Source organism: Sorex araneus, chromosome 3 (assembly GCF_027595985.1).
Source record: "Sorex araneus isolate mSorAra2 chromosome 3, mSorAra2.pri, whole genome shotgun sequence".
Taxonomy (NCBI): domain Eukaryota; kingdom Metazoa; phylum Chordata; class Mammalia; order Eulipotyphla; family Soricidae; genus Sorex; species Sorex araneus.
This window is the reverse complement of record NC_073304.1, coordinates 179105290-179128988: the sequence shown is the minus strand read 5'-3', so window position 1 is coordinate 179128988 and position 23699 is coordinate 179105290. Positions and strand designations below refer to the sequence as shown.

General features: G+C 46.7%; 1 protein-coding gene and 1 non-coding gene across 9 annotated transcripts in view; both read left to right on the top strand.

Moving 5' to 3' along the window:
- Window positions 1-17593: 17593 nt before the first annotated feature.
- YAP1 (Yes1 associated transcriptional regulator) overlaps window positions 17594-23699 on the top strand; it is a 94703-nt gene continuing 88597 nt past the window's right edge. For all 8 annotated transcript variants that reach the window (XM_055130946.1, XM_055130941.1, XM_055130944.1 and 5 more), the window contains exons 1-2: window positions 17594-18053; window positions 21340-21590. In XM_055130946.1, coding sequence (XP_054986921.1) covers window positions 17730-18053; window positions 21340-21590 — 575 coding nt within the window. In that variant the 5' untranslated portion in view covers window positions 17594-17729. The remainder of the gene's footprint in view (window positions 18054-21339; window positions 21591-23699) is intronic.
- On the top strand, window positions 22838-22976 carry LOC129404023 (small nucleolar RNA SNORA29). Its single transcript, XR_008629634.1, has one exon. It is a non-coding gene; the product is annotated as a small nucleolar RNA SNORA29 (small nucleolar RNA).

Genomic DNA, 23699 nt, shown 5'->3' with positions numbered 1-23699 from the left:
TAGAACCTGGAGCCCCTGTGTGCAAAACTTGCACCCTAGTCTTAAAAAAAAAAAAAAAAGCCCATTAATCCTAACCAGCAGTTTTAAAAAAGCATTTATTTTTGGTTTGGGGCCACATCTGCTGGTGCTCAGGTTCTCTTCCTGGCATGGTGCTAGGGGTTGTTCTAGTGCTCCTACATGCCAAGCATGCACTTGAGCCTTTGAAGCATCTTCCCAGCCTAATTCTTCAAAAGAATCTCTCTCACTTGGTGGTCAGAGAGACAGGCCAGGGTTAAGGCGCTTACCTTACATGCAGTTGGCCCGGGGGCCCCTAGTCATTTCCAGGGTGACCCAGGCAATCCCCAGCATGCCACAGCATAAGCAGCGCTGCCCTGAACTGCCACCTCACCAGCTGAGTGATCCCCAACTCCCATGAGAATCGCCAACTGAGGGGATAGCCAGGCCTCCCAGGCGCTGTATGGGACACCCTCCAAAATCACAGATGGGGGTTGATAGGATGGGGGCACAGTGCCTGCCTGGCATGCTGCCAGCCCTGGTTCAAATCCCCAGCCCTGCTTATGGTCCTAGTAATACCACCAGGGGTCACTCCTGAGCACAGAGCCAGGAATAGCCCCTGAGCATCAACAGGTGTGGGCCCCCCTCCAAAAAAGACCCAGCCAGCTGAAGGCAAGAATAGTATTCGTCTGTGAAGTACTAGATGTCTGCTGTTCCTACTGTGTGTTGCATTGCTGGCACTGCAGCAAGGCCAGAGTCGACCAGCCTCTGTAATCAGGTGCTTGTGTTATAGCACTGCCCATAGCAGTGCCAGGTGCCGTGAGAGACAAATGTTCACACACTCTCATGACACTTGAAAGCTTGGTTTTATTGGGGTTGGGGCACACCTGACAGTGCTGGGGGACTCCTCCCATCTCTGTGGTCAGGGGTTGCTCCTGGCAGTGCTTGGGCGGACCATCTGGTGCCAGGGATCAAACCGAAGTGAACCACATGCAAGACAAGCTTCCTAACCCCATATCATCTCTCCAGAACAAAACTTGATATTTCATTAGACAATCACACACAGTTGTTTTGCAGGACTGAGGACGTGGCACGTGCCTTGAATGCATAAGACCTGGTTTGATCTTTGACCCCGGGCAGGGGTGGGAGCAGGGGAGTATGGGAAATATTATTTTCAATTTGTTGCATTTAAAATGGTACCTTTTCATTGTCCCGATCAGTGTGTGTGTGTGTGTGTGTGTGTGTGTGTGTGTGCGCGCGCGCGTTCTTTTGTATATTTCCTTGAAAATGGTTGTTGATGTGGGTGGGCATCTGCCAGGGCAGAAGGTGTTGCTCTACTTGTCTTCCTTAAGGGAGAGGGAGAAACTAAAGGGAAACAAAGGAACAGAGAGAAAAGAATGCAGGCCCCTATTCTAGAGAGCTGGAATAATTAGCACTAAAAGGTGCATTTGGTGGCACATTTGTTGCGTCCAGCTGGCAGCAGCAGCAGCAGGCGCACCCAATAGCCTCTCAGTGAGTCCCCAGGCTCCTGCCAGAGAGGCTAACCTGCGGCTAAATGAGGCCCAGCGTCCCTGCTCCTTTTTCTCTTATCTGCTGCTTTTGTACAGAGATAAAAGGTGCTGGGCTTACCAAACACTGAGAATCTAGTGTATCACTGTTCTTATCTTTGTGTTTTACTAGAGAGGTTTGTAAGAGTAAATAGCAAACTTAAATAGTAAAATAAAAATTACAATTTTTATTGCATTATTACTAGAAATAGTAAAACAAACATTACAGTTTTCATTTCATTCTTGCTAGAAATAGTAAAATAAAAATTACTTATGATGGAAATGAATTTTTATTCAACCAACTTTTTGTTTTCTTTTGGGGCCACAACCATTGGTGCTTAGTTGAACATGCTATACCAGTGCTTCCTGCATGTACAGTATTCAACTGAAAAAATTTAAATAATTTTTGTTTGTTTGTTTGGAGGGTTTTGTTGGTTGGTTGGCTGGTTAGCTTAATTTTGGAACACACCCATCCAGCGATGCTCAGGGATTATTCCTGGCTCTGCACTCAGGAATTACCCCTCATGGGCTTGGGTGACCATATGGTGTAGGATAACATGGGGTTTGTCCTTTTAGCCTTGCCTTAGGGAACATAGTTTACCTTAAAGCAATGTCCTTTCTGTATGGACACAGGAAGACAATATTGTGCTTGTAACTTGGGAGTTGATTGACTCCAATAATATTTACTCCTGGGCATCTGCTTTCTTAACTCATTGCCCTCAGTTCCTAGCACCCCAAAAGCAGGATCCCGACGAGGGACAGGATGGATCCAGGGCAAGCGGTGAGTTATGTGCTACCCTGGCATCGAGATAGGCCAGGCCAAAGTGCCACAATACTCAACTACAAGTTGAGGGCATGATCATGGACAATGCTGTCATGATCCAAAGGTAACTGACAAGACTAGGACCCTGCTGGGGTTAGGAAGATTAACCTGGCCTGAGGACCATGGTCTGGAATGTATAGTGAATGTCCTCAGGAAGAACCAAACTTTATATCTCTTACTGTGCTCATACAGAATGACATTGCTAGAAATATTCGAAGTAGATTTACTATAACTATTTAAGCAGATTACTAGCTCACACCCTGACACACCCTTGTTTGGAATCACACCCTTGAGAGGATCTCCTTAGATGAGATTTCCTTAGATGAGATTTTGTTAATCTCCTCAAGAAATGGTTTTACCCTTCTTTGTTGATTTGTTGATGTTAAACGCACCTTTGTGCTACTGCCCTATGTAATTTGCTATATAAACTGAGACTGAGGCAGAGAAAGGGAGACAGAAGAAGAAGACAGGGGAGAGAGAAGAAGGAGATAGAAGAAGATCCAGAGAGCTCCCAGACTCAGAAGAAGCAGAGAGAGAGAACGAAATAAACTGATCGAGCAACCAGTTTGGCCTTCTTCCTTTCGTCGCCTGCCTTTGACCAACAGCACACACAGCGGTTCCCGAGCACCGAACGTGGGCGGTGAGACAGAGCCGCTCGAGAGCCCTCGAGGGGCGCGTGCACTTGCCCCTTGGCGTGCTTTAGTTTTTTTACAATATGGGATGCTAGAAATTGGACCTGGGTCAGCTGTGTGTAAGGCGAGTGCTCTAACCCATTGTACCAGCCTCTCAACCATAATTTTTTTAAATCGATTATCCCTTATTTTCTTAATGTACAGTAGAAAAAGCACTTCTTAAAAACTACTTATTATAGGGGTAAGAGATGCTCAAAGGGCTGAAGTACTTGCATTCTATTGCAAAAGGTCTGGGTTCGATCCTGGCACTGTAGTTCCCTGAGCACCACCAGGAGTGTGCACCCAACTGGATGTGACCCCCCAAAAAACAAATAACAAAATGCCTATTCCATACCTATCACAAAAGGTCAGTCATATTATTGAATTTCCAAGGGCCTGGGAGTGATCAGGTTCAGAGATGCTTCATAATGAAAGCCTCACTGAAAAGGGATTAACTTTCAAGAAAAGATGTTACAAACAGGAGTGCTCCCTGAGTACAGAGCCAAGAATAAGCCTTGAGCACCGCTAAATCTCAGTATTTGAGAATGGGACTGTATCTGAAAAGAAGGACATTAAGGAGATAATTAAGGCAAATGGCAGATCCTAATCCAATACAACTGTAATTCTTGAGAAAGGAGAGGTTAGGACACAGTCACTGAGGAAAACCCCAGAAGACAGCCATCTGCAAGCAAGGAGGGTGATCTTGGAAGAAACCAGCCCTGTTGACACTCAATGTCAGACTTGTAGTGTTTAGGACTGTGGGAAAATAAATTTCTGTTGTCTAAGCTACACAGCCTGTGATTCTTTGTTATGGCAGTCCCAGCAAACTCATATACCGAGAGAAGTAGATGTGTTCCAGATGTATTTCCCAGCCCAGAATCAACAGTGCTTGCTGATGGAGTGATTTTTGGGGTGGCGAGGATCAAAGAACTCATGGATGAGTTTCAGGACCTGGTTTTAGACTAAATCCACTTAAAATATTTAACAAGAAACAATCTTATTTAAAAGGGCAACAATTGGCTGAAGATCCTGAAATCTTGGAAAAAATATGGAAATTAAGTGCAGGAAATGCATGTGGCCATGTCCAGCAAATGTGAATGGCTGTTGGGGATTTTATCATCATTGTTTATGATGCACAACAGGAATGGTTCGGCTCCAGCTCTGCATGAGGAGCAAGGGTGAAAATGGCACTCAGGGAAAGGAGGGTAAAATCACAGAAGATTGATGGAAAGCAGGAAAGGCCGGATGGAGCCTGGGAGAGCAGCCAGGAATTGGCTACAGGAATTGAGGTGTGAGCTGAGAAATGTCTGATGTTTCTGGGAAGGTTGAGGGGACTGAGACATTTCACTAAACATACCCACACATTTACATACATGTAGCTAGAGGCCAGAAGGAAAATGTAACTAGCCACCTGTCATTTTCTATATAGGCAGTTAATCCACCTAAGGTAGGTTCCTTAAAACTTTTTGGGCACTCCATTTTTCCCCAAATTTTGGCTATTGTAAACAGTGCTGCAATGAACATACAAATGCAGATGTCATTTCTACTATACCTTTTTTGCCTCTTCAGGATATATTCCCAGGAGTGGTATTGCTGGGTCAAATGGGAGCTCAATTTCTAATTTTTTGAGAATCGTTCATATTGTTTTCCAAAAGGGCTGAACCAGTCAGCATTCCCACCAGCAATGAAGGAGAGTCCCTTTCTCCCCACATCCACGCCAACACTGGTTTCTTTTGTTTTTTTGGATGTGGGCCAGTCTCTGTGGTGTGAAATGATATCTCATTGTTGTTTTAATCATCTCCCTGATGATTAGTGAAGTAGAGCATTTTCTCATGTCTTTTAGCCATTCGGATTTCTTCACTGGCCTCATATGCTGGGGGAAAAGGCAGCTCAGATAGAGAAGGGAACACCAAGTAGAGGATGTCGGGAGGACCCATTCGGGTTGGAAGATTCGAGCTGAAAGTAGACTATAGACTGAGCATGAGGGCCACTCAAAACCTCTGTTGTAAACTACAACACCCAAAAGGAGAGAGAACAAAAGGGAATGCCCTGCCAAAGAGGCAGGTTGGGGGTGGTGGGAGGGATACTGGGATCATTGGTGGAGGTGAATGGGCACAGGTGGAGGGATGGGTAAATAAATGATCACTGTATGAGTGAAATACAAACACAAAAGTTCATAAGTTTGTAACTGTACATCACAGTGATTCTCCAATAAAAAATTAAAAACTTTTTGGGGTTAGGGCTGGAGCAATAGCACTGCAGGTAGGGTGTTTGCCTTGCATGCGGCCGACCTGGGTTTGATACTCAGCATCCCATATGGTCCCCTGAGCACCGCCTGAGTGCAGAGCCTGGAGTAACCCCTGAGCATCACTGGGTATGACCCAAAAAGCAGAAAAAGTAAATAAAAAAACTTTTTGGGGTTAGAAGCCATGCCTACCACAAAGCTTTTATACAAAAAATTCCTACTTAGATGGAGGATAAGTAATGTATCATATCCTTTTTTTTTTTTAAAAAAAAAAAGGTAAGTCTTATATGGTGACATATCTTTGGGAACTAGAAGTTCTGGCTTGGCCACTGCACAGCTGCATGTATAGCTTTGGGCAAGTCACTGAGTCCAGTGTTGCCCAATAGGACTTTCTGCAATGAAGTAATGTGTCCTCTCTAGTCTAACACTCGGGCCACTGAGCCCTCAGAGCACAGCTAGTGGGAGTCATGAAATAGGTTTTCTGCCTCATGTAGGTCGTGACTAGCTGACTGAATGGTTCGGGTAACTGATCCCTGAGGTGGTTCCTCTCTAGAAAGACAGTTGAGCAAAGTGACCTTGGCCCTTTAGTCCTAAGATTCAGCACAACACAGTTATGTGCACACTGCAAGAGTTTGAGTTTTGGCTTCCCAAAATAAGATACTTTAAAATAAATGACACAGTTTCATGCATAATATATCTAAATAATCCCCCTGAATTATAATCAATTGTATTTGAGTAAGTGCTGCTTGGGGCAGTCTAGTACCATACTGTGACACTAACAAGTTGGACACAGGGTACTTGGAGAGGGTACAGAAGATGACAAGATTAAAGAGTTGAGAAACAAGACATTGAAGAAAGGTCAAGGATTTGGACATGTTTAGAAAAATAGAAGACTGAATAATTTTATTCAAATATATGATGGGCTGTTAGGCAGAGATGGTATCCAGATGTTCTCCCCTTAGTAGAATGCTGGAAACTTAGGTTAAAGAGGAAATAAGTTTGATATTATGAGGGATTTAAAGAGAATTTGGTATAGTAAGTTTTCAAGAGAAATTTGGTCTTTAATTTAGTGGCTTTTAAAACATTTTTTGTGCCACATGTCATGTTGAAGACATGCCTGGGTCAAAATAATCACAGATGTTAAAGCTATACACAAATTGGAATCCTGCTTAGAGAACTGATGATCAATTTTCAGGTAAGATTTAAGACAAAAATTTTAGAGATACCTTACAATACGCATGTTGAGGGCTAGAGAGAGAGTACAATGGTGGGCGGGAGGGGGCACTTGTCTTGCATGTGGCCCACTGTGGTCTCATCCACTACACCCCAGATGGTCCCCTGGGCCCTTCCAGGAGTGACCCCGAGCACAGAGCTAGGAGGGAGCTCTGAGTACCACCACTAAAATGTAATACCTAGGTTGTCTGCTAATTTTTGTTATCAATATATATATTATATACATATAGAATGTGAGATGAAATTAATATTTAAGTAGTAAAGGAATTAAATCCCCTGGTGCTTTATGTTAATAACATCTGATTCTGAACATAAAAAGTAATGACGTGGCATAATAAAGAGTAGTGGTACATTTTGGCACAAGGATTGATTCACCTCAGGGGCTTGTTAAAAGCCGACTTCCGGAACCACCTCGAGACTCTGATTCAGGAACCCCGGACTATGGCGTGAGAATTTATATCCCTTTCCTTTAGAGGGATGGGGGCATTGAGGCTTCCTCCTGGCTCTGTGTTCAGGGTTACTCCTAGTGAAATTCGGGAGATCGGGTGTGCTGCCCCTTACTATCTCTCTGCCCTGAGCATGTTATTTCTAACACTTTGAGGGACGCTGACGCTGTGGCATGCGCTGCCCCTTGAGAATCACACACAAAACCACTACCAGCATTGATCAAGGATCATTCCAGGCAGAGGCTGGGGGACTTTATGTGGATCCAGCCTGTGTTGGACGTGTGCACAGACGCATCCTGCCTGCTGTATGAACGTTCCCTTCTCAGTCAAGTCTAGCAGGGAATGAGATCTAGTGTTCTTCCCTTCCACAGCTAGCTGTGGATGCACCAGCCTGCTTTGCCAGCAGGCTAAGTACGCAGCGTTGAAGCCTCTGTTCAGTGCCCCTTCCCTTCTGCCTGAAGCTTTGCAAGCTCCAGGACTCTTCACATTGGCTCCCAGAGCAAACCTTAATCTCTTCCACGTGGGTAACTGCACCCCTCAATTCTAGAGGGAAACGAAATCTGGTTCGCAGTATTTTACTGCTGTGTTTGTGGCTATGACTTTGTATTTTATTTGGGGGACGGGGACTTGGGCCACACCTGGAGGTGCACTGGGGTTACTGCTGGCTCTGCGTTCAAGAATCACTTGGCAGGCTTGGATGACCTTATGGGGTGCCAGGGACCAAACCCGGGTCACTGTGTGCAAGGCGAACACTACCTGCTGTACCATCTCTCCAGCCCTTGAGGCCTCTTGGGGGCTGGAAACATAGTTGGGGCTTGCAGGAGTCCCTGACACCCATGACTCCCTGAGCACAGCCAGGAGTGACTGGCTGAGTATCACTGTGGTGTGACCCACAAACACAAAAATAATAGAAGCCCTCTTATTCATTTTGAGTAGTGTAATATGAATACGTATGTATATATGTACATATCTATCTATCTATCTCTATCTATCTATCTATCTATCTATCTATCTATCTATAGGGGGAATGTAGGGGGGGCCTTTTCTGTGGTGAGTGTGGTGTATTTACTAGTTTACACAAGTAGTTCCCCCAGATAGTAACTTAAGCAGAACTTCTCATTAGTTGTTTTTTTTTCTCCTGTCAGTAAAGTAACTTTTCATCTTTCTCTGTCATTGTCACAGAAATCAATATAAAAAGAAAGGGAAAGTGGGCACTATGTATTTAATTAATATATTTATATTTTTAACAAAGAGCATGTTATATGCAGGGGTTTACTTCTTTCTTAACCCCAGCTTCCCAGTCCCTTCACCCAATTAATACCAATATCAGTACCATGTCAATGTGAAGGCAATTCGGGTTTTCTTATTTTGTTTTTGTTTGGGGGCCACACCCAGCAATGACACTATTCTCAGGAATCACTTCTGGTGGTACTTGGGGAACCATATGGAGTTCCAGGTATGGAGCCGGGGTTGGCCACGTGTTGGCCACATGCCATACTCTGGCTCTTGCCCTGTGATTTGGCTTTTCTAAGCAATTATTTACATATAGATGTCTGTTTCTAGAGTCTTTTAAATCTCCTGTTTTCTGAAATTGATGGGTGATGTGGAGGCTGTTTCTTTCTAATTAGGCTGATCATAATCATAACCTAATAAGCCCAGTCCACACCTCTTCTTGTCACAGTGCAGAGTAATGGATTCTGCTGGATGAGGCTCCCAGGAACTATAGCAGCACCAGCCCTCAGCAGAAAATGTAGCCCCATCTTTACATATCTCTCTGCCATATCTGACTCTCAGTTCTGTTAATATGTGTTAAAATACAAGATCAACAATTGGTACAAGGTTTTGAAAAATAATCTAGGGAGTAGATAACTTAGAATTATAAGTTTGAGGTAGGGCTGTTGTATTTGGGATTCTTTTCTCATACAGCTAGATTTACGGACAATGTTCAATATCCAAAAGGCAAAGAACCAGAAAGATAGTCCAGTGGCTAAGGCACTTGCCTTGCACAGTGGCTGATTCCAGTTCAATCTCCAGCATTACATATGGTCCCCTGGCACCAGCTGGTATGGCATGAGAACAGCAACAAGAACCAAAAAAGCCACAAGACTCCTGCTCTTTGCCACTCGTTTATCATTCAGTTGTTTTCTGTTTCCAGCTCTTGACAGTGCTCACAGCCTAGGACGGCTTCAATGTTTGGGAATTGCTCATTGCAGTGTTTCTGGGACTTTGCAGAGCTAGTTGTTGAACGTGGGCTTTCCCCTAGGATGGCTTCAATGTTTGAGGATTGCTCATTGCTGTGTTTCTGGGACTTTGCAGAGCTAGTTATTGAATGTGGGCTTCCCATTATGCACAGCAAGCACTCAGCCTGTTGCGGTCTTTCTCTCTGCCCTCCCCCTCACCCCTCACCAGTACAGGAATGGTTGGGCCATATGCATTAGTTAGTGCTTGAAGACTACTCACAGTTCTGTTCTTGGGGGTCATTTCCTGTGATGTCCAGGACACCAGGCTGACCTGCATGTTTGGCCTATCATAATTATGATCAGTAACATGGACCATGTAGAAATAATTGACACAAGGGCTGTGGCAATAACATCGTGTGAGAAATCTGAACATGATTTAGCATGAATAATTTTAGGGCTATATTAATTCAAAGATCAAATAACCTCTAGGGGCTGAGAAATAACACAGTGGGGAGGGCACTTGCCTTGCATGCAACTGACTCAGGGTTTGATCCCTGGCACCCATTATGGTACTCCAAGCCCTGTTAGGAATAATTCCTGAGCACAGAGTCAGGAATAAGTCCTGAGCACTGTCAAGTAGCCTAAAAACATATATATGTATATATATATGTGTGTGTGTGTGTGTGTATATATACATATAATATGTCACTGTATCACTGTCATCCCGTTGATCATCGGTTTGCTCTAGTGGGCCCAGTAACGTCTCCATTCATCCTAGCCCTGAGATTTTAGCAGCCTCTCTTTACTTGTTCTTCCCAATGGTGCCGCATGAGAGGCTTTTCCAGGAGCTTGGTTTTATAGTCTCTGGATGTTGGCCATTGATGGAATTACACGGAGCCGGAGCCGGGGGCAGTTTTCGGGTGTGACTGCCTAGCTACTGGAAAATGGGGAATCTGGGTGGAGGAAGCCCAGTCCCGAAATTTCGGCCTTGGAAATTTCGGCCCCAGGTCCCGCACACCTGTGTTTCTCTGCCAGTTCCATATATATACATATATAAAAATGCATATCTTGAATCACAAATCACGAAATCCCATTAATCACCAATTTCTCAGGTGGGCTCAGTAACATCTCATTTCATCCTTTCCCTGAGATCTTAGAAGTCTGTCTTGACTTGGCCCTCCTAACGATGTTGCACTGGGGGTTCTTCAGAGTCAGGGGAATGAGATCCAGCTTGTTACTGGATTTTTTCATATGTATACACCATGGGAAGCTTGCAAGGCTGTCCCATATGGGCAGGAAACTCTCAGAAGATTGCCAGTTTCTCCCAGAGGGAGAAGTAGGCTACAAGCACTTCTAGGAGCTTGCTTTTAAGTCTCCGGATGTTGGCCATTGATGGGATTACACACACCTGGGTTCCTCTACCGGTACCTTCATGCATGAGGCCTATCTGAATGTGTGGAGAGGGGCCTCCAGCATGGCTGTAGCTAGGTTCCAGTGGTCTTTGGCTGCCGGGAGCTCTGCTTGGGGTGGGGAGGGAAGCTGGAGCCCATCCCCTCTGAGGGGCCCCAGGGAAGACAGCCAGGAGTGTGGGCAAGAGACTATTAAAAATATCTTTTGATATGATTTAATTATTAAACTCAGAGACATAATTTCAGAGTTTTCCTTTTTAATATTTAGAAGACATATATGCATATATATGATATATATATATATATCCAGCTCTTAGCACTGGCTGCTCTGTCCCTCTCTTCTGGCGTATTATAACAGTGTTCATATGATATAGATATATATATATATATATCTCCTAAATGTTAAAAAGGAAAACTCTGAAATTATGTCTGAGTTTAATAATTAAATCATATCACAAGATATTTTTAATTCTCCATGAAGTTTCACCAAGCCAACTAAATCTTGAGCCTTCTTAATCTACCTGAGGCAATAATAATTCATTTTCACTCACTTTATATAATCCCATAATAAAGGCATTATTATTAAAATACTGGCACATAATAAGTACTCTACAAGGGCTTTTACTATGATGCCAGAAATAGTTAGCAGAGCTAGATCAGAAGGCAAGAAGCAGAAGTGTTGAGGATACTGAAATTAAGAATGTAGAGATGTCATGAGGAGGAGAGGTTCCCACTTTTGGAGAGAAGGGGCTGGGCCACCCAGAGGGTGCTCAAGAGATCTTTATGGCTGTGTGACCAGGGGACAGTAACTGGTGCCAGAGATTCAAAGTGGGGCCACGGCCATGGCCACTGCTAAGTGGAAGGCAAGTGCTGTACTATCTCTCCAGCCCAGAGCTCCCCAGTCCCAGCAGTGCAGAGCTGCAATGAGGGAATGGGAATGGGAGATTGTGAGCTGCACAGATGCCTGGGCAAGATGCCAGCAAGGCCAACTCCAGCTCTTAGCACTGGCTGCTCGGTCCCTCTCTTCTGGCATATTATAACAGTGTTCATCCAAGTCACTTGTAGGAACACCCTAAAAATATATTGTCTGGGGCTGGGCAGATAGCTGCAGGGCTGGTGTGCATGCTTTACATGCTGGAGAACTGGGGTTATTCCTTGGTATGTCTGGTCCGCCAAAACAGTGTTTGGGTAAAGCGTCAAGCACCACCTGATATAGTCCCAAACCAAAAGCTATATTGCCTATAATTTTTTAAACAATTCTTCATGGCATGGAAGAGTGTCTCTTCATTCTTTAGTCTGACTTGCCAGGATCAACCCAGCTTTGCTCTTGGTTAATATTTAGTATTAAAAGCCAGACTCCAATGAGCAGGTAAGACAGTTGCCTTGTACCCAGCAAACCTGTGTTCGATTCCTGCATCTCATATGGTCCCCTGAGCCCTCCCAGGAGTGACCCCTGAGTGCGAGCTAGGAGTAACCCTCTAGCACTGCTGGGCATGGTCCAACACTGAAAAACCAAACACTTAGTGTTGAGCCCATAACCCTAAACAGCACTCACTGGTCAACAGAAATGAAATAGTCCTTCAGTGGCTTGGTTCTTTCACCCTCTTCCTTTGCACAGGGCCAGTCGCCCTCTGGACTCTCTGCAATAGTAATATGAACAGGAATATGAATTCCTGATGGGGAGTTGGAGCTCTGCAGTCAGAAATGAAGATTCTAAGTCGGCTTCACTAGCATTACAACTTTGAGTAAGCTCTTTAACTGCTCTGTGCCTCAGTTTCCTCTTCTGTAAGTGGTTTCTTTTAATTTGCATTTTTTAAGGATTTGTTAGAAGTATTTAAAGAGGTTCTCCATTTAAGGCACTCAGTATTAGGCATAATGATGGTTGTCAACTTTATTTCATGAAGAATATTTGAAAATTCCGGCAAATTCCTTAGTGTTTATTAAAAAGTCTGGAGTGTCAGATATCTCTGCTATGGTGTGTGTGTGTGTGTGTGTGTGTGTGTGTGTGTGTGTGTGTGTGTGTGTGTGTGTGTGTGTGTGTGTAGTGACTGCATTGTCCAAGTCAGGAGCTGTCCTGTCAACATCCACAGTCAAGCCCCATTTCTGCTTCAGGGCTCAGGATCACTCCACCGCTCTTCTCCATTTCTGTATTTTCTTCTGTAAAATACTGCTGCATTCACTGTCAACCACTGCTGGCCTGGGTGGTGGTGGGGTTGTTGGGAGACATTGTCGCAGCACCCAGGCTACTGGTAAGGGTTCTGGTGGAAGAGGTGGCTGGGATCTGTGAGCACAGTGAAGAAACTCTTTTCACTCCCTGTGAGGGGGGGGGGACCAGGGAGAAGTGGGAAGTCAGGAAGCCTTCCACAGGAGTGGAGGGGCCCACATGTGAGTGAGTTAGGACATGGAGGTTGAGAACTCAGGGAAACAAGGTGAAGGGGGGGCACCCAAGTTCTTAAAAGCATGAATAACACTACACAACCCAAAGGGTGAGGGGACAAATGATGATGTGGAGGAACTAAGAGTGACTGAGTTTTCCTGGAAAAGAATACTGATAGCAGGATCAGGGAATGGGCTGAAGAGAGAAGCACGGACTGGAAGGCTCAAGGCCCTCAGACACAAGACTGAACAGGTCTAGATTTGTCCTGGATGGTATCAGACCTCGATCAGCTTTGTGTGTTGTCAAAGTCACACTGATACCAGCAGAGAAAAAGTTTGGTCGTAGTTAAAGTAAAAGCAGGGATGTGATTTCAGAAGCTCTGCATCAAACTGGGAAATAGACACAGACAAGGAGTTTGGAGGCCAACTTTGAACCATGAAAGAAAATGAACTCACCCGGTGAACTGGCTGAGTGGGAATCTTCGTAGTGGAGGTGACTGTGAGGATGCTTGAACAAGTGGGAGGCTCATGATCCCAGAAACTGAAGTGGTGAATCAGAAAGAGGATGTGGCTAGGGAGGGTGTGTGTGCGGTTGGAGGTGGAGGTAAAGAGTTCAGTGTCAGATGTGTTGAGTCAAAGGCAGATGAACCGAAGGTGAACCAAAGGCTCTTTCCAAACGCCGGTGATGGAGGGAAGAGCTCCAGAGGATCAGACTGGTTTCTGTGGATTCTGGGGAAACTTTTGGGGTTTTGATCCTTTGGGTCTCCTTGCTGTGATTGACAGGAGTGGAGGGGAACAGTGAATATGCATGAGGAGGAGAGTAAGGTGTAGAACAGTCAACACTTAGTGGGGGCTGGCTGGACCCAAATGAATCACTGCTGAGAAACCGAGGGGGCCAGTTTTCTCACTGTAGATTGCTTCTGGTTGGCCTCGAGAAAGCCGTCAGCCAGACCCTCCAGAGGCTGAAGAAGGGCCGGACACTTTCTCTTTTCAGCCCCTAATATATTATGGGGCCAAGAGTTAAAAGCTAGATGGTGTTTCAAACACCTACACTTAGCAAGTAAATACTTTTAACACCGTGACTACAATGCAATCTAATTGTGTTATTCACCAGATAATTGCGGAATTAAAAAAATAATATTTACTCAAAAATAATACAATTTAAAAAATTACTCATACCTAACACATCAAATGCAGGACATTCTTTGGTATAGGACAAAGTTTAAAGTTCTTTTTTTTAAAAATTTTTTATTAGTGAATCACTGTGAGGTAGTTACAGACTTACAAACTATTGTGCTTGTGTTTCAGTCATAAAATGCTCAAGTACCCATCCCTCCACTAGTGCCCATTCTCCACCACCAATGATCCCAGTATCCCTAACCCCCCCCCCATCATCCCCAACCCCACCCTCCTGCCTCTGTGGCAGGGCATTCCCTTTTGTTCTCTCTCTCCTTTTGGGTGTTGTAATTTGCAATCAAAGCATTGAGTGGCCATCGTGTTCAATCTATAGTCTACTTTCAGCACGCATCTCCCATCCCAAGCGGGTCTTCAACCCACACTTTACTTGGTGTTCCCTTCTCTGTGCTGCCTTTTCCCCCAGTATGTGAGGCCGGCTTCCAAGACTGGAGCAAATCTCCTTGAAATTCTATAACAGATGCCTTTTTATAATTGTGTAGCGTGGATGCGTGGGAAAAAAATATCAAAAGCTTTGGGGCTAGAGAGATAGCACAGCAGGTATAATGGTTGATTTGCAAATGGCCAACCCAGGTTAATCACCAGCATTCTATATGGTCCCCTGAGCACTGCCAGAAGTGATTCTTGAGCATCGAGCCAGGAATTATCCTTAAGTATCACCAGCTGTGGCCCCAAAACAGACAAAATACATCAAAGGCTTTGATTAAAACTTTTAGTTGTTTCTGGTTTTATTTCACAAAACAAAATATTAAAAGTTGTTATTATTATTTTGCCTCATTCTTGATGTTCTAGGGGCTTCCTTCTGACTCTCAGCTCAGGAGTGACCTGGCAGTGCTCAGGGCACCACATTTGGTGGCAGGGATCAAGCTGAAGTTGGCCACTGGCAAAGCCTTACCTCCTGTGTCTCTGACACTGATAAGAGCTTTTAAAAGTGGGACCAGGTCCCTATAATGCTTGGGTGGTGACCTTGACAGGTAACTAAATCAGCCCAGTTTAATGGTCCAACTTGAAGGTTTTTGTTTGACTGGGGGACACACCTAGTGGCACTTATGGCTTACTTCTGGCTCTGTGCCCAGGAATCACTCCTGGCAGTGTTCAGGGGACCATATAAGGGGCTGGGAATTGAACCTGGGTGAGACAAAAGCAAGATAAGTACCTTGCCCACTGGACTATCTCCCTGGTCCAATAGGTTCAGTTTGTTGACATACATGGGTAATAGAATTGAGGCCGACTGCTTATGAGAGATTGAGGCAATAATGATTTCCAAACTGAATTGGGAAATAAGTGAAAATAGGAAGGAGTGATAGGCTGGTGAAAAAGAAAGGTTAATAATAAATGAGGTGTGATAATGAAACCAGAGAAGTACTCTTTAGAGAACAATAAAACTTAACTTATTTTTTAGGTAAAGCAAGATAGTTTTTATTAAACAAAATAACTTAGAAGAACATGAGGGGAGAGGAAATACATGCTCAAGAAAGGAGGCTTCTCCAGAATAATAATAATAATAATAAAACACAAGCAAGCGAAGATATAGACACATGTTCAAGGGACTACATGGGCTTGAAGCGCAAGCCAGTCTAACACAGCTTGATTTCACAACTGGAGTCTTTCTGGATGAGGCTAGGGTGTGGACACAGGAGCAGGTGGTTAGAGTTCAGTGGAGATGAGGGTCCATTGTAATGGAGAGGCCAAGTAATTGTAGGATTAGTGTTTTCAGATAGTGATCTGTGCAGACATTGAAAAAGACCCCGGAGACCTGTGGGTCTTTGTGTGAGGAAGGCAGCCCCCCCCCCCCCACTGCAAAGTATTTTAAACTGATAATTGCCCCAGAAGGGGCTGGAGAGGAAGAGAGAGGACAAAGATTGGAAAACATGCTATCTTTATTTCTTATTAACCTGATTGAAACTTTAGATGAGGAAGAGTAAATCGCAAAACCTTCATGGATGCTCCAGAGGTGCCCCGGAGAACATAAAATCACTCCAAACTGACTTTCAATCTATTTATCAAAGTAATTTTGTTCTCAGTTCCATGGCAGGTGAAACAATATTGAACAAAGCGACCTCTGCTGTACCTACGCCCTTTAATTACAGTGTTCGGGAGAGTAAATGCTGCAGAGAAGGGGCAGCTTCCATTACGACTGAGGTTTGAAGATCACCTTGAGTCTGGCTTTTGTTTTCAGTTGAAGTCCTTCTGGGGGGAGGGGAGAACGGGGCGAGGGCGGCCACCGGGGTTGCCTGTGGGAGGCTGGAGGCCTTGTAATTCCCGGGATCTAACTGGGTTCTCTGCTCCAGTACCTTTGTGCTCACTTCAGGGTTCGGTTTGGTGTTGTGGTGGGGCGCCCTGGGGCTCCCGGGATGGAACCCGGGTAGACTGAGTGGGAGGCAAGCACTGTTCCCGCTGTGCTATCTCGTCCCTCTTCGGAACGTTTTTAGTAGTTGCTGCGCCAAAGCTGCTTTGTGTAGATTAATCATTGGATGTGAAGAAGGATCGGCACAGGATGTGTGCGTGCGCGAGTATGTATGAGTGTGCATGTATGTGCGTGCGTATGCGTGTATGTTTGCGTGTGCGTGTGTGTGCGCGGGAGCTCCAAAGCAGACTGAATGGTGTGTGAAGTAACCTTTGGTGGAGGGTCGGTTCCCCACGTGTCCAGACGGGACTGACACTTCCTCTGGGCCCTGGGATAGACTCAATTCCGCACCGAGGTAGGAAGCAGGTACTCGGTTTCCGGCCCGGTCCTGGGCTCCAGGCGACATGTCCAATGTCGCACGGCCAGCTAAGGGGGTCGGGCTCGAGCTCCGGAGCCTACGCGTCCGCGGTGGCCACAGTGCGCGTGGGAGTGGGCGCGGCCCGCGGAGGCCCGGCCGCTCCCCCCCCCCCCACGGTGCCCCCTCCCCCCACGGTGCCCCGCGCAGGACTGGGGCCGCCTCGGGGTCCTGTGGGCAAGTCCCGGCTGGCGAGGCGGGTTTCTTGGCTCCGGGGCCCTGCCCTGCCGAGCCCTGCCCGATCCCGCTTCCTGCCCCTCCGGATGAGCCCCCCACGAGGCCGGACCCCGCCCGGGTGCCAGGCCCGCCGGGCCGCGTCGCGCTGGCTGCCCAGGCGCGGAGGGAGCACTCTTTGCTCTTTAAAAAAAAGTTTTTGTTTCTTTTTGTGTCTTTGCGCGGAGTTCCCAGCGCGCGCGTTACAAAGTCGGAGCGCTCCAAGTTTTCCCTTTCCGACGAAACAAAAAGCAACTTTGTTTCCCGGGGAGTAGTGCGGAGCCGCGTCTTCCCCCCTCCCCGCCGGGGGGTCCGGCCCGGCCCGCGCGCCCCCGGAGGCGCGGGCCCGCGGTCACGTGCGCGGCGGGGCGCGCGCCCGCAGGAATGTAGGAACTGGCGGCGAAAGTTTGCGCGGCGCAGGGAGGAAGCGCGGGGGCGGGGCGCGGCCAGTTTCGGCCTCAGTCGGGCGCCGCGGCCGCCGCGGGACACACCGGACGCAGCTCGGGGACGCGGCCGGCCGCTCCCAGCTTCGCAGGCGCGGGCGGGGGGTGCGGGGCGGCGGCGCGGCCCCCCGGCCCGGACAGCAGCACCCCGCGCGCCCGCCCCGCCGCCGTCTAGTCCCGCGCGCGCCCCACCATGGACCCCGGGCCGCCGCCGCCGCCGCCCCAGCCCGCGCCCCCGGGCCCGGGCCAGCCGCCCGCGCAGCCCCCGCCCGCGTCCGGCCCGTCCGCGCCCCCCGGCCCGCCCGCGCCCTCCGGCCCGCAGGCCGCGCCGCAGGCCCCCCCGGCCGGCCACCAGATCGTTCACGTCCGGGGGGACTCGGAGACCGACCTGGAGGCGCTCTTCAACGCCGTCATGAACCCCAAGACGGCCAACGTGCCGCAGACCGTGCCCATGCGGCTCCGCAAGCTGCCCGACTCCTTCTTCAAGCCGCCCGAGCCCAAGGCCCACTCGCGGCAGGTGAGGCGCGGGGGGCGCAGGGCGCGGGGCCGGGCCCGGCCTTTCTTCAGGGCCCGGGCTTGGCGGGAGGAAGGAAGGGTGGGCTGCACAATGCGCGCGCCGCCGCGGCCGCACCTCGGGCCCGACGCGGGGGGAGGGGGCGCGGGCCGTCGGGGCTGGCCGGGCCCCCCGCCCGCGCCCCGCCGGACCCGCGCCCCTCCCCCGCGCGCCGGCCGCCCCACCCGCGGCCGCGCGCCCCGCCGGACTTTCCTGGAAGTTGCTCACGGCGCGGGTGCTCGGGGCCCCGCGGCGGGCGGGTGGGCGCGCGTGCCCGCGGGGTCGTCGCACGGGTCCGACGAGCCCGGCGCGGGGCAGCGCCCGGTCGTAACGCGGCCTTTGATAATGCGCTCTGCAGGTTGACTCATCGGCCAGTCCTGCCCGGTTCAACTGTGATTAAAAGTTAGTGTTTGGGAAGCGATGACTAATCCGAGGCTCGCCATTGCTTTCAAGTCTCTTCGCGAGCCAAGAACAGGGCAGTTCCACGCACACACACATGCACACACGCGCGCACACGCACGCACACATGCACACACATACGCACACACACATACACACACGCGCACAAACATGCACACACACGCGTGCGCGCGTCCGATTTGGGGGCCGATCTGAATTCACTTCGAAAGGAAACTCTTAGGAGAAAAAGTGTTGACACCGCGACAAATCCCAGTAGATTTATTCAGTGCAAGTTTTTAGTCGTGTCGTACCCCCCCTTTTATTTTTTCAAAAAGAACTTCGCTGCGGGCTAAAGCAGCGCAGGAACTTTGCCCAAAAAGTTAATTGGTTTTCCAAATACTGCGATGTGGTTCGTCCACTCGGCCTGTAACTTGAGTGGGAAGGAGAGTTTGTCGCCCCCACTGTGCCTTTTATTTTCTGGCCTGTGGTAGATTCTCCTCCTCCTCCTGCTCCAGGGCTGGCTAGGGGGCGAGTACTGGGGTGGGGAGGTGGAGGGGGGGAAAGGAGTGAAGTGGGGGTCGGCGAGGCGGTTAGATCATAGGAACCTGCTGGCAAAACACACGGGGTTAAGAGGAGAAAGGAAAAACAATTCAGCTGTTGGTCTAATCACTTCAGTTTGGAAATGGGTTTCTGGAACTTTTTATGGGTAATGCGTTGGCGATGCAAGCGGGTGAAAACCCAGCTAAGCGGCTAGCTAATGCGTTTGAAAGTGTAATACAAAGGGGAGGTTGAATTTCCCACTGATGGCCAGTTTACATGCCAGCAATGGCACCTGAATCCAGTCCTGCAATTTAAGGATACTTGTGGCTCATAATTTGCTGTAATTTTTAATTTTTATTAAGTTTCTTTCAAAACTCAATGCTGTGTAGTTTTACATTTGACTTTTCTGTTCATTTTGTTTTGTTTTGTTTTGGGGTTTGTTGTTATTGTTGTTATGTATTTTGACCAGGAGGTCCTCTGGTCTGAGTCTGCTCTCAGGGACCACTCCTGGCAGGGTTCGAGGGACTAAATGGGGTGCCAGGGATCAAATCCGGGTTAGCTGTACTACTGCTCCAGCCTCTGCTCATGGTTTAATTAAAATTCAGTGTGATTGGAAATTCCAAAATGTACATGACTTTGAGGCAAAAATGCCTCAGCTGATTGTTTCCAGTCTTTCTTGCCTATATGAGTCTAAAAAATTACTCTGACAATGAAATCCTAACTCTAATAAGGGAATTTTAAGACATAATCATTAATAGTATGAGTGGCTTATAAAATGTTGTCCACAAACTATGGGATATAAATCAACTCATACGTATGTACATATTTTTATTTTTCATCATGAAAAAACACTTCTACAAATGAAACACTAAGATTCACAGAGATTAAGAATATTTGTTCAGGCGCGGAGCGATAGTACAGCAAGCGGATAGGGCATCTTCTTTGCACTCTGGCAATCCCATATGGTCCTCCAAGCACTGTCAGGAGTAATTCCTGAGTGCAGAGCACCAGGAATAACCTTTGAGCACCACCAGATGTGACCAAAAAGCAAAAAAGAATTTGTTCAGTGCATACTGGCCACCTATGTTCAAACAGATGTTTGGGGTTTGAGCATAGAATTTTTTCCTTCTGCTATACATATATGTAAGTTGTAAGTACATGTAAGTTCTAAAGTTATATCATAATTGAACCATTCACATCTTTGCCTGGGTAGAAGCTGGTTGGATTTTCATTTGTGAGATTAGAAGCCATTCTAAAGTACATTTGGATGGTGCTGACCTGCAGTCATTAAAAGTTGTGTAACTTTTATTTTTCTTTTTGGGTCACACCTGGCAATGCACAGGGGTTACTCCTGGCTCTGCATTCAGGTGGCGATGCTCGGGGGACCATATGGGATGCTGGGAATCGAACACGGGTTGGCCATGTGCAAGGCAAACGCCCTACCCGCTGTGCTATCTCTCCAGCCCCAAAGTTGTGTAACTTTTGATGGTTGCTTTATTGATGGTGTTTTGCCCACAGTGAGATAAAATAACACTAGTCATGTGTTTTAGGACTTGACTTGGAAAAAGACTTAAAAGTCTAGATAGAAAAGTTATGGCTCAGGAGCCAGAATGATATATCGCCTGTTAGGGAGTTTGTCTTGTACACTGCGGACCCGAGTTCATCATGGGTCCATCCCCAGCACCCCATATGGATCCCCTGAGCTCTCCAGGAGTGATCGTTTAGCACAGAGCCCAGTCAGCCCTGAGCACCACCAGGTGCACACCTTCCCCCTCTCCAAATAAATTAATTTAGTTAGTCCATGGCTTGCATTTGTGCTTGGAATGTTTTACTTTGTTCTATTTATGTATTTTCACAGTTCTGAGGATCAAATTTAGGTTTTCTGAACTATGGCCCACCCAGTCCTTGGAAAGCTCTCTAGAATTTAGGCAAAGCTTTCACCTTTCCAGCCCCGGCCTTTTCACGAGTTAGAGAACTAACTTCTAAAGAGATTGGGGATATAGTTCAGCTGTAGAGCACTTGCCCTTCCTGTGTGAGGTCCTCAATACAAATACCTTACTGGATTCTTGTTTGATTTCCCCTCACCAGCAAACAAAAAAATAAAGAAAAATTGATAGTTTGTAAATCAGATATGTTTGAAGTATCTAGACCTTTTTAAGAATCCATCAGGAATTTTTAAATAGTAAATGTTGAAATTTGTCATTAGTACTTAGGCATTTGGTTTGCAGTGGAATTCTGCCGAGGCACTTGGACGGGAGTCTTTGTAAGAGCCTGCTTCAAGAAGTTCCTTCTTCCTCTGTCTCCCTCCCAGGCCAGCACTGATGCGGGCACCGCAGGAGCGCTGACTCCGCAGCACGTTCGCGCCCACTCCTCTCCTGCTTCCCTGCAGCTGGGCGCGGTGTCTCCTGGGACCCTCACCCCCTCGGGTGTAGTCTCTGGGCCTGCAGCTGCACCTGGTGCCCAGCACCTCCGGCAGTCCTCTTTTGAGATACCTGATGATGTACCCCTGCCCACTGGCTGGGAGATGGCCAAGACACCGTCTGGACAGAGATACTTCTTAAAGTAAGTGAAGATGCTGTGGGAGAGGATGGTTTTCTTTCTTCTCCTTTGTGTGTATGTGTTGGCGGGGGTTGGGGGAATGACACACCTGGCAGTGCTCAGGACTTAACTCCTGGTTCTTTTCTCAGGGATCACTCCTAGCAGTGCCAGGGATAGAACCTGGGTCGGCTATGTGCAAGGCAAATGCTCTGAGTGTCAGCCCCAGAAATATATGGTTTTTCAATTAAAAAATAAAAAGTATTTTACAAAGGACTATACAGTAATATCAAGCAATATCAAAAGACAAAGTGTCACTTAAATCTCATCTCAGCTCAAGTTCAGTTTTACAGTCTCTAATTTCTGTTTGGGGTGACTAAGCTACCTTCTTTAGCTTGGATAATATTTGGAAAGTTCCATTGATTTTTGGTTCAGAGACTTTAAACAGTCTTTTTGCTTGTGGCAGTGGATATTCTTATTTTGAGTTTGTACTAAACCTATTAATTAACCTACCACGAAAGAGAAATGATCCCATGACATGGGGGGCAAGGGGGGGTTGGGACATACTGGCTGTGCTCAGGGCTTGCTCCTGGTGGGACTTGGGGAGCACCGTGAGGTGCCGGGGATGAGCCCATTTGACTCTGCCAAGCAAACCTCTTACCTTTGCACACTCTCTGGCCTACTCCGTGACAATTTTTAAATTATGAGAATTAACAGGACTGGCATAGTCATAAAATAAGACTTTTTACTGGTAGAGAAGAACTCCAAATTAAGAACTTCTTTGGGAATCTGATTTCACTGTGGGACAGTATGCAGGACAGTCTTGCAAACTGCAATTGGTTGTGACTTAATCTGTTTGGTATTTTTTTCTCAAAATGTAAAGAGAAAAATATTTTGGTGTGATACCCTGCTGATTGGTAGCAAATGGCTTTCATCCTATGGGTCTTCAAAACAAGACCTTTATGGTATTATCAGCTTTTTTTTTTTTTTTTTTTGAGGAAAGCAGGCTCAGGGCTTACACCTGGTCTGTGCTCAGGAGTCACTCCTGAGTGGTTTTGGGGACCTTATGGAGGTACCGGGGATCGAACCAGGATCACCTGCATGTGAGGCAAGCTCTCCACCCGCCCCTACAAGTGTCAGCCTTTTTGTCTTTAAAACAGTGATACAATTTCACAGAAGCCTCAAAATAGAATTTTATTCCTTCTAATTTTGAAATCATACTAAGACTTTTAACTTTTTTTTTTTTGGTCTGACCTTTAAAAGCCATTATTATATTTCCCATTTGACTACCACATTTTCTCCTACTAATAGACTTTGGTGGCTATGCTTGTGGGATAGAGTAAAATTGCCATGATCTGAAGGGGAGGATTTCTTTGTGTCCTCTTCCTATATGAAATGGCTGAACAGCAAAAATAAGTTATGATTGTATACTGAAACTGATTTTCTTAAAACAGTACTTATGCAATAATGTTGAATTCAGTTGAGATAATTAGGTAGGAAACCAAGTTTGGATTGAGATTCATCTGGATCATCTCCTAAGGCAGATGTACCATTTCCTTATTAGATAATCCAGTCAGTACTGTTTTGCTGTATATGTCTTAGTAAGTATTTTTATATTGATTGCCTTTCAGAGTAGGTTCTTACTTTCTATGGTGTAAGGTACAGCCTGGTGACAGGCATATTGAGAAGAGCAAGGAGAAATTTTGATCTTGGACATTCCTCATTTTTACCCTCTTTTCTATCACCTTTCTTCTTTTTAATTTTTCCTTCCCCCTGGTGTCCTGGCATCCATTTCAAAGGGTCAGGTTTCAACCTGAACAAAAAAAGGGGCCAAGACTGGAAAGTCCGCATAAGTCTGGCAAACTCATCTGCATGAGCATGATCATTTGTTCTCATCCAAAGTAAATGATTGAAAGAGCTGCTAGCTGTGAAGGATGTCTTGAAGGGAAGAGGAATGGAAACAAACCAGATTGTTAGGGGGAGAAAGAAAGGCTGTACTTTTCTGAACTTCTCCCTGCTGGGTCACACACTGACCGAGGAGAGTTTTAGAGAGTCTTAGACAGCTTAATAGCCTGTTTGCCTGTTTTCTTTGGTTGATGCTGTAGCTAAATGTGTAAGCTGAAAGAACAGTATTTT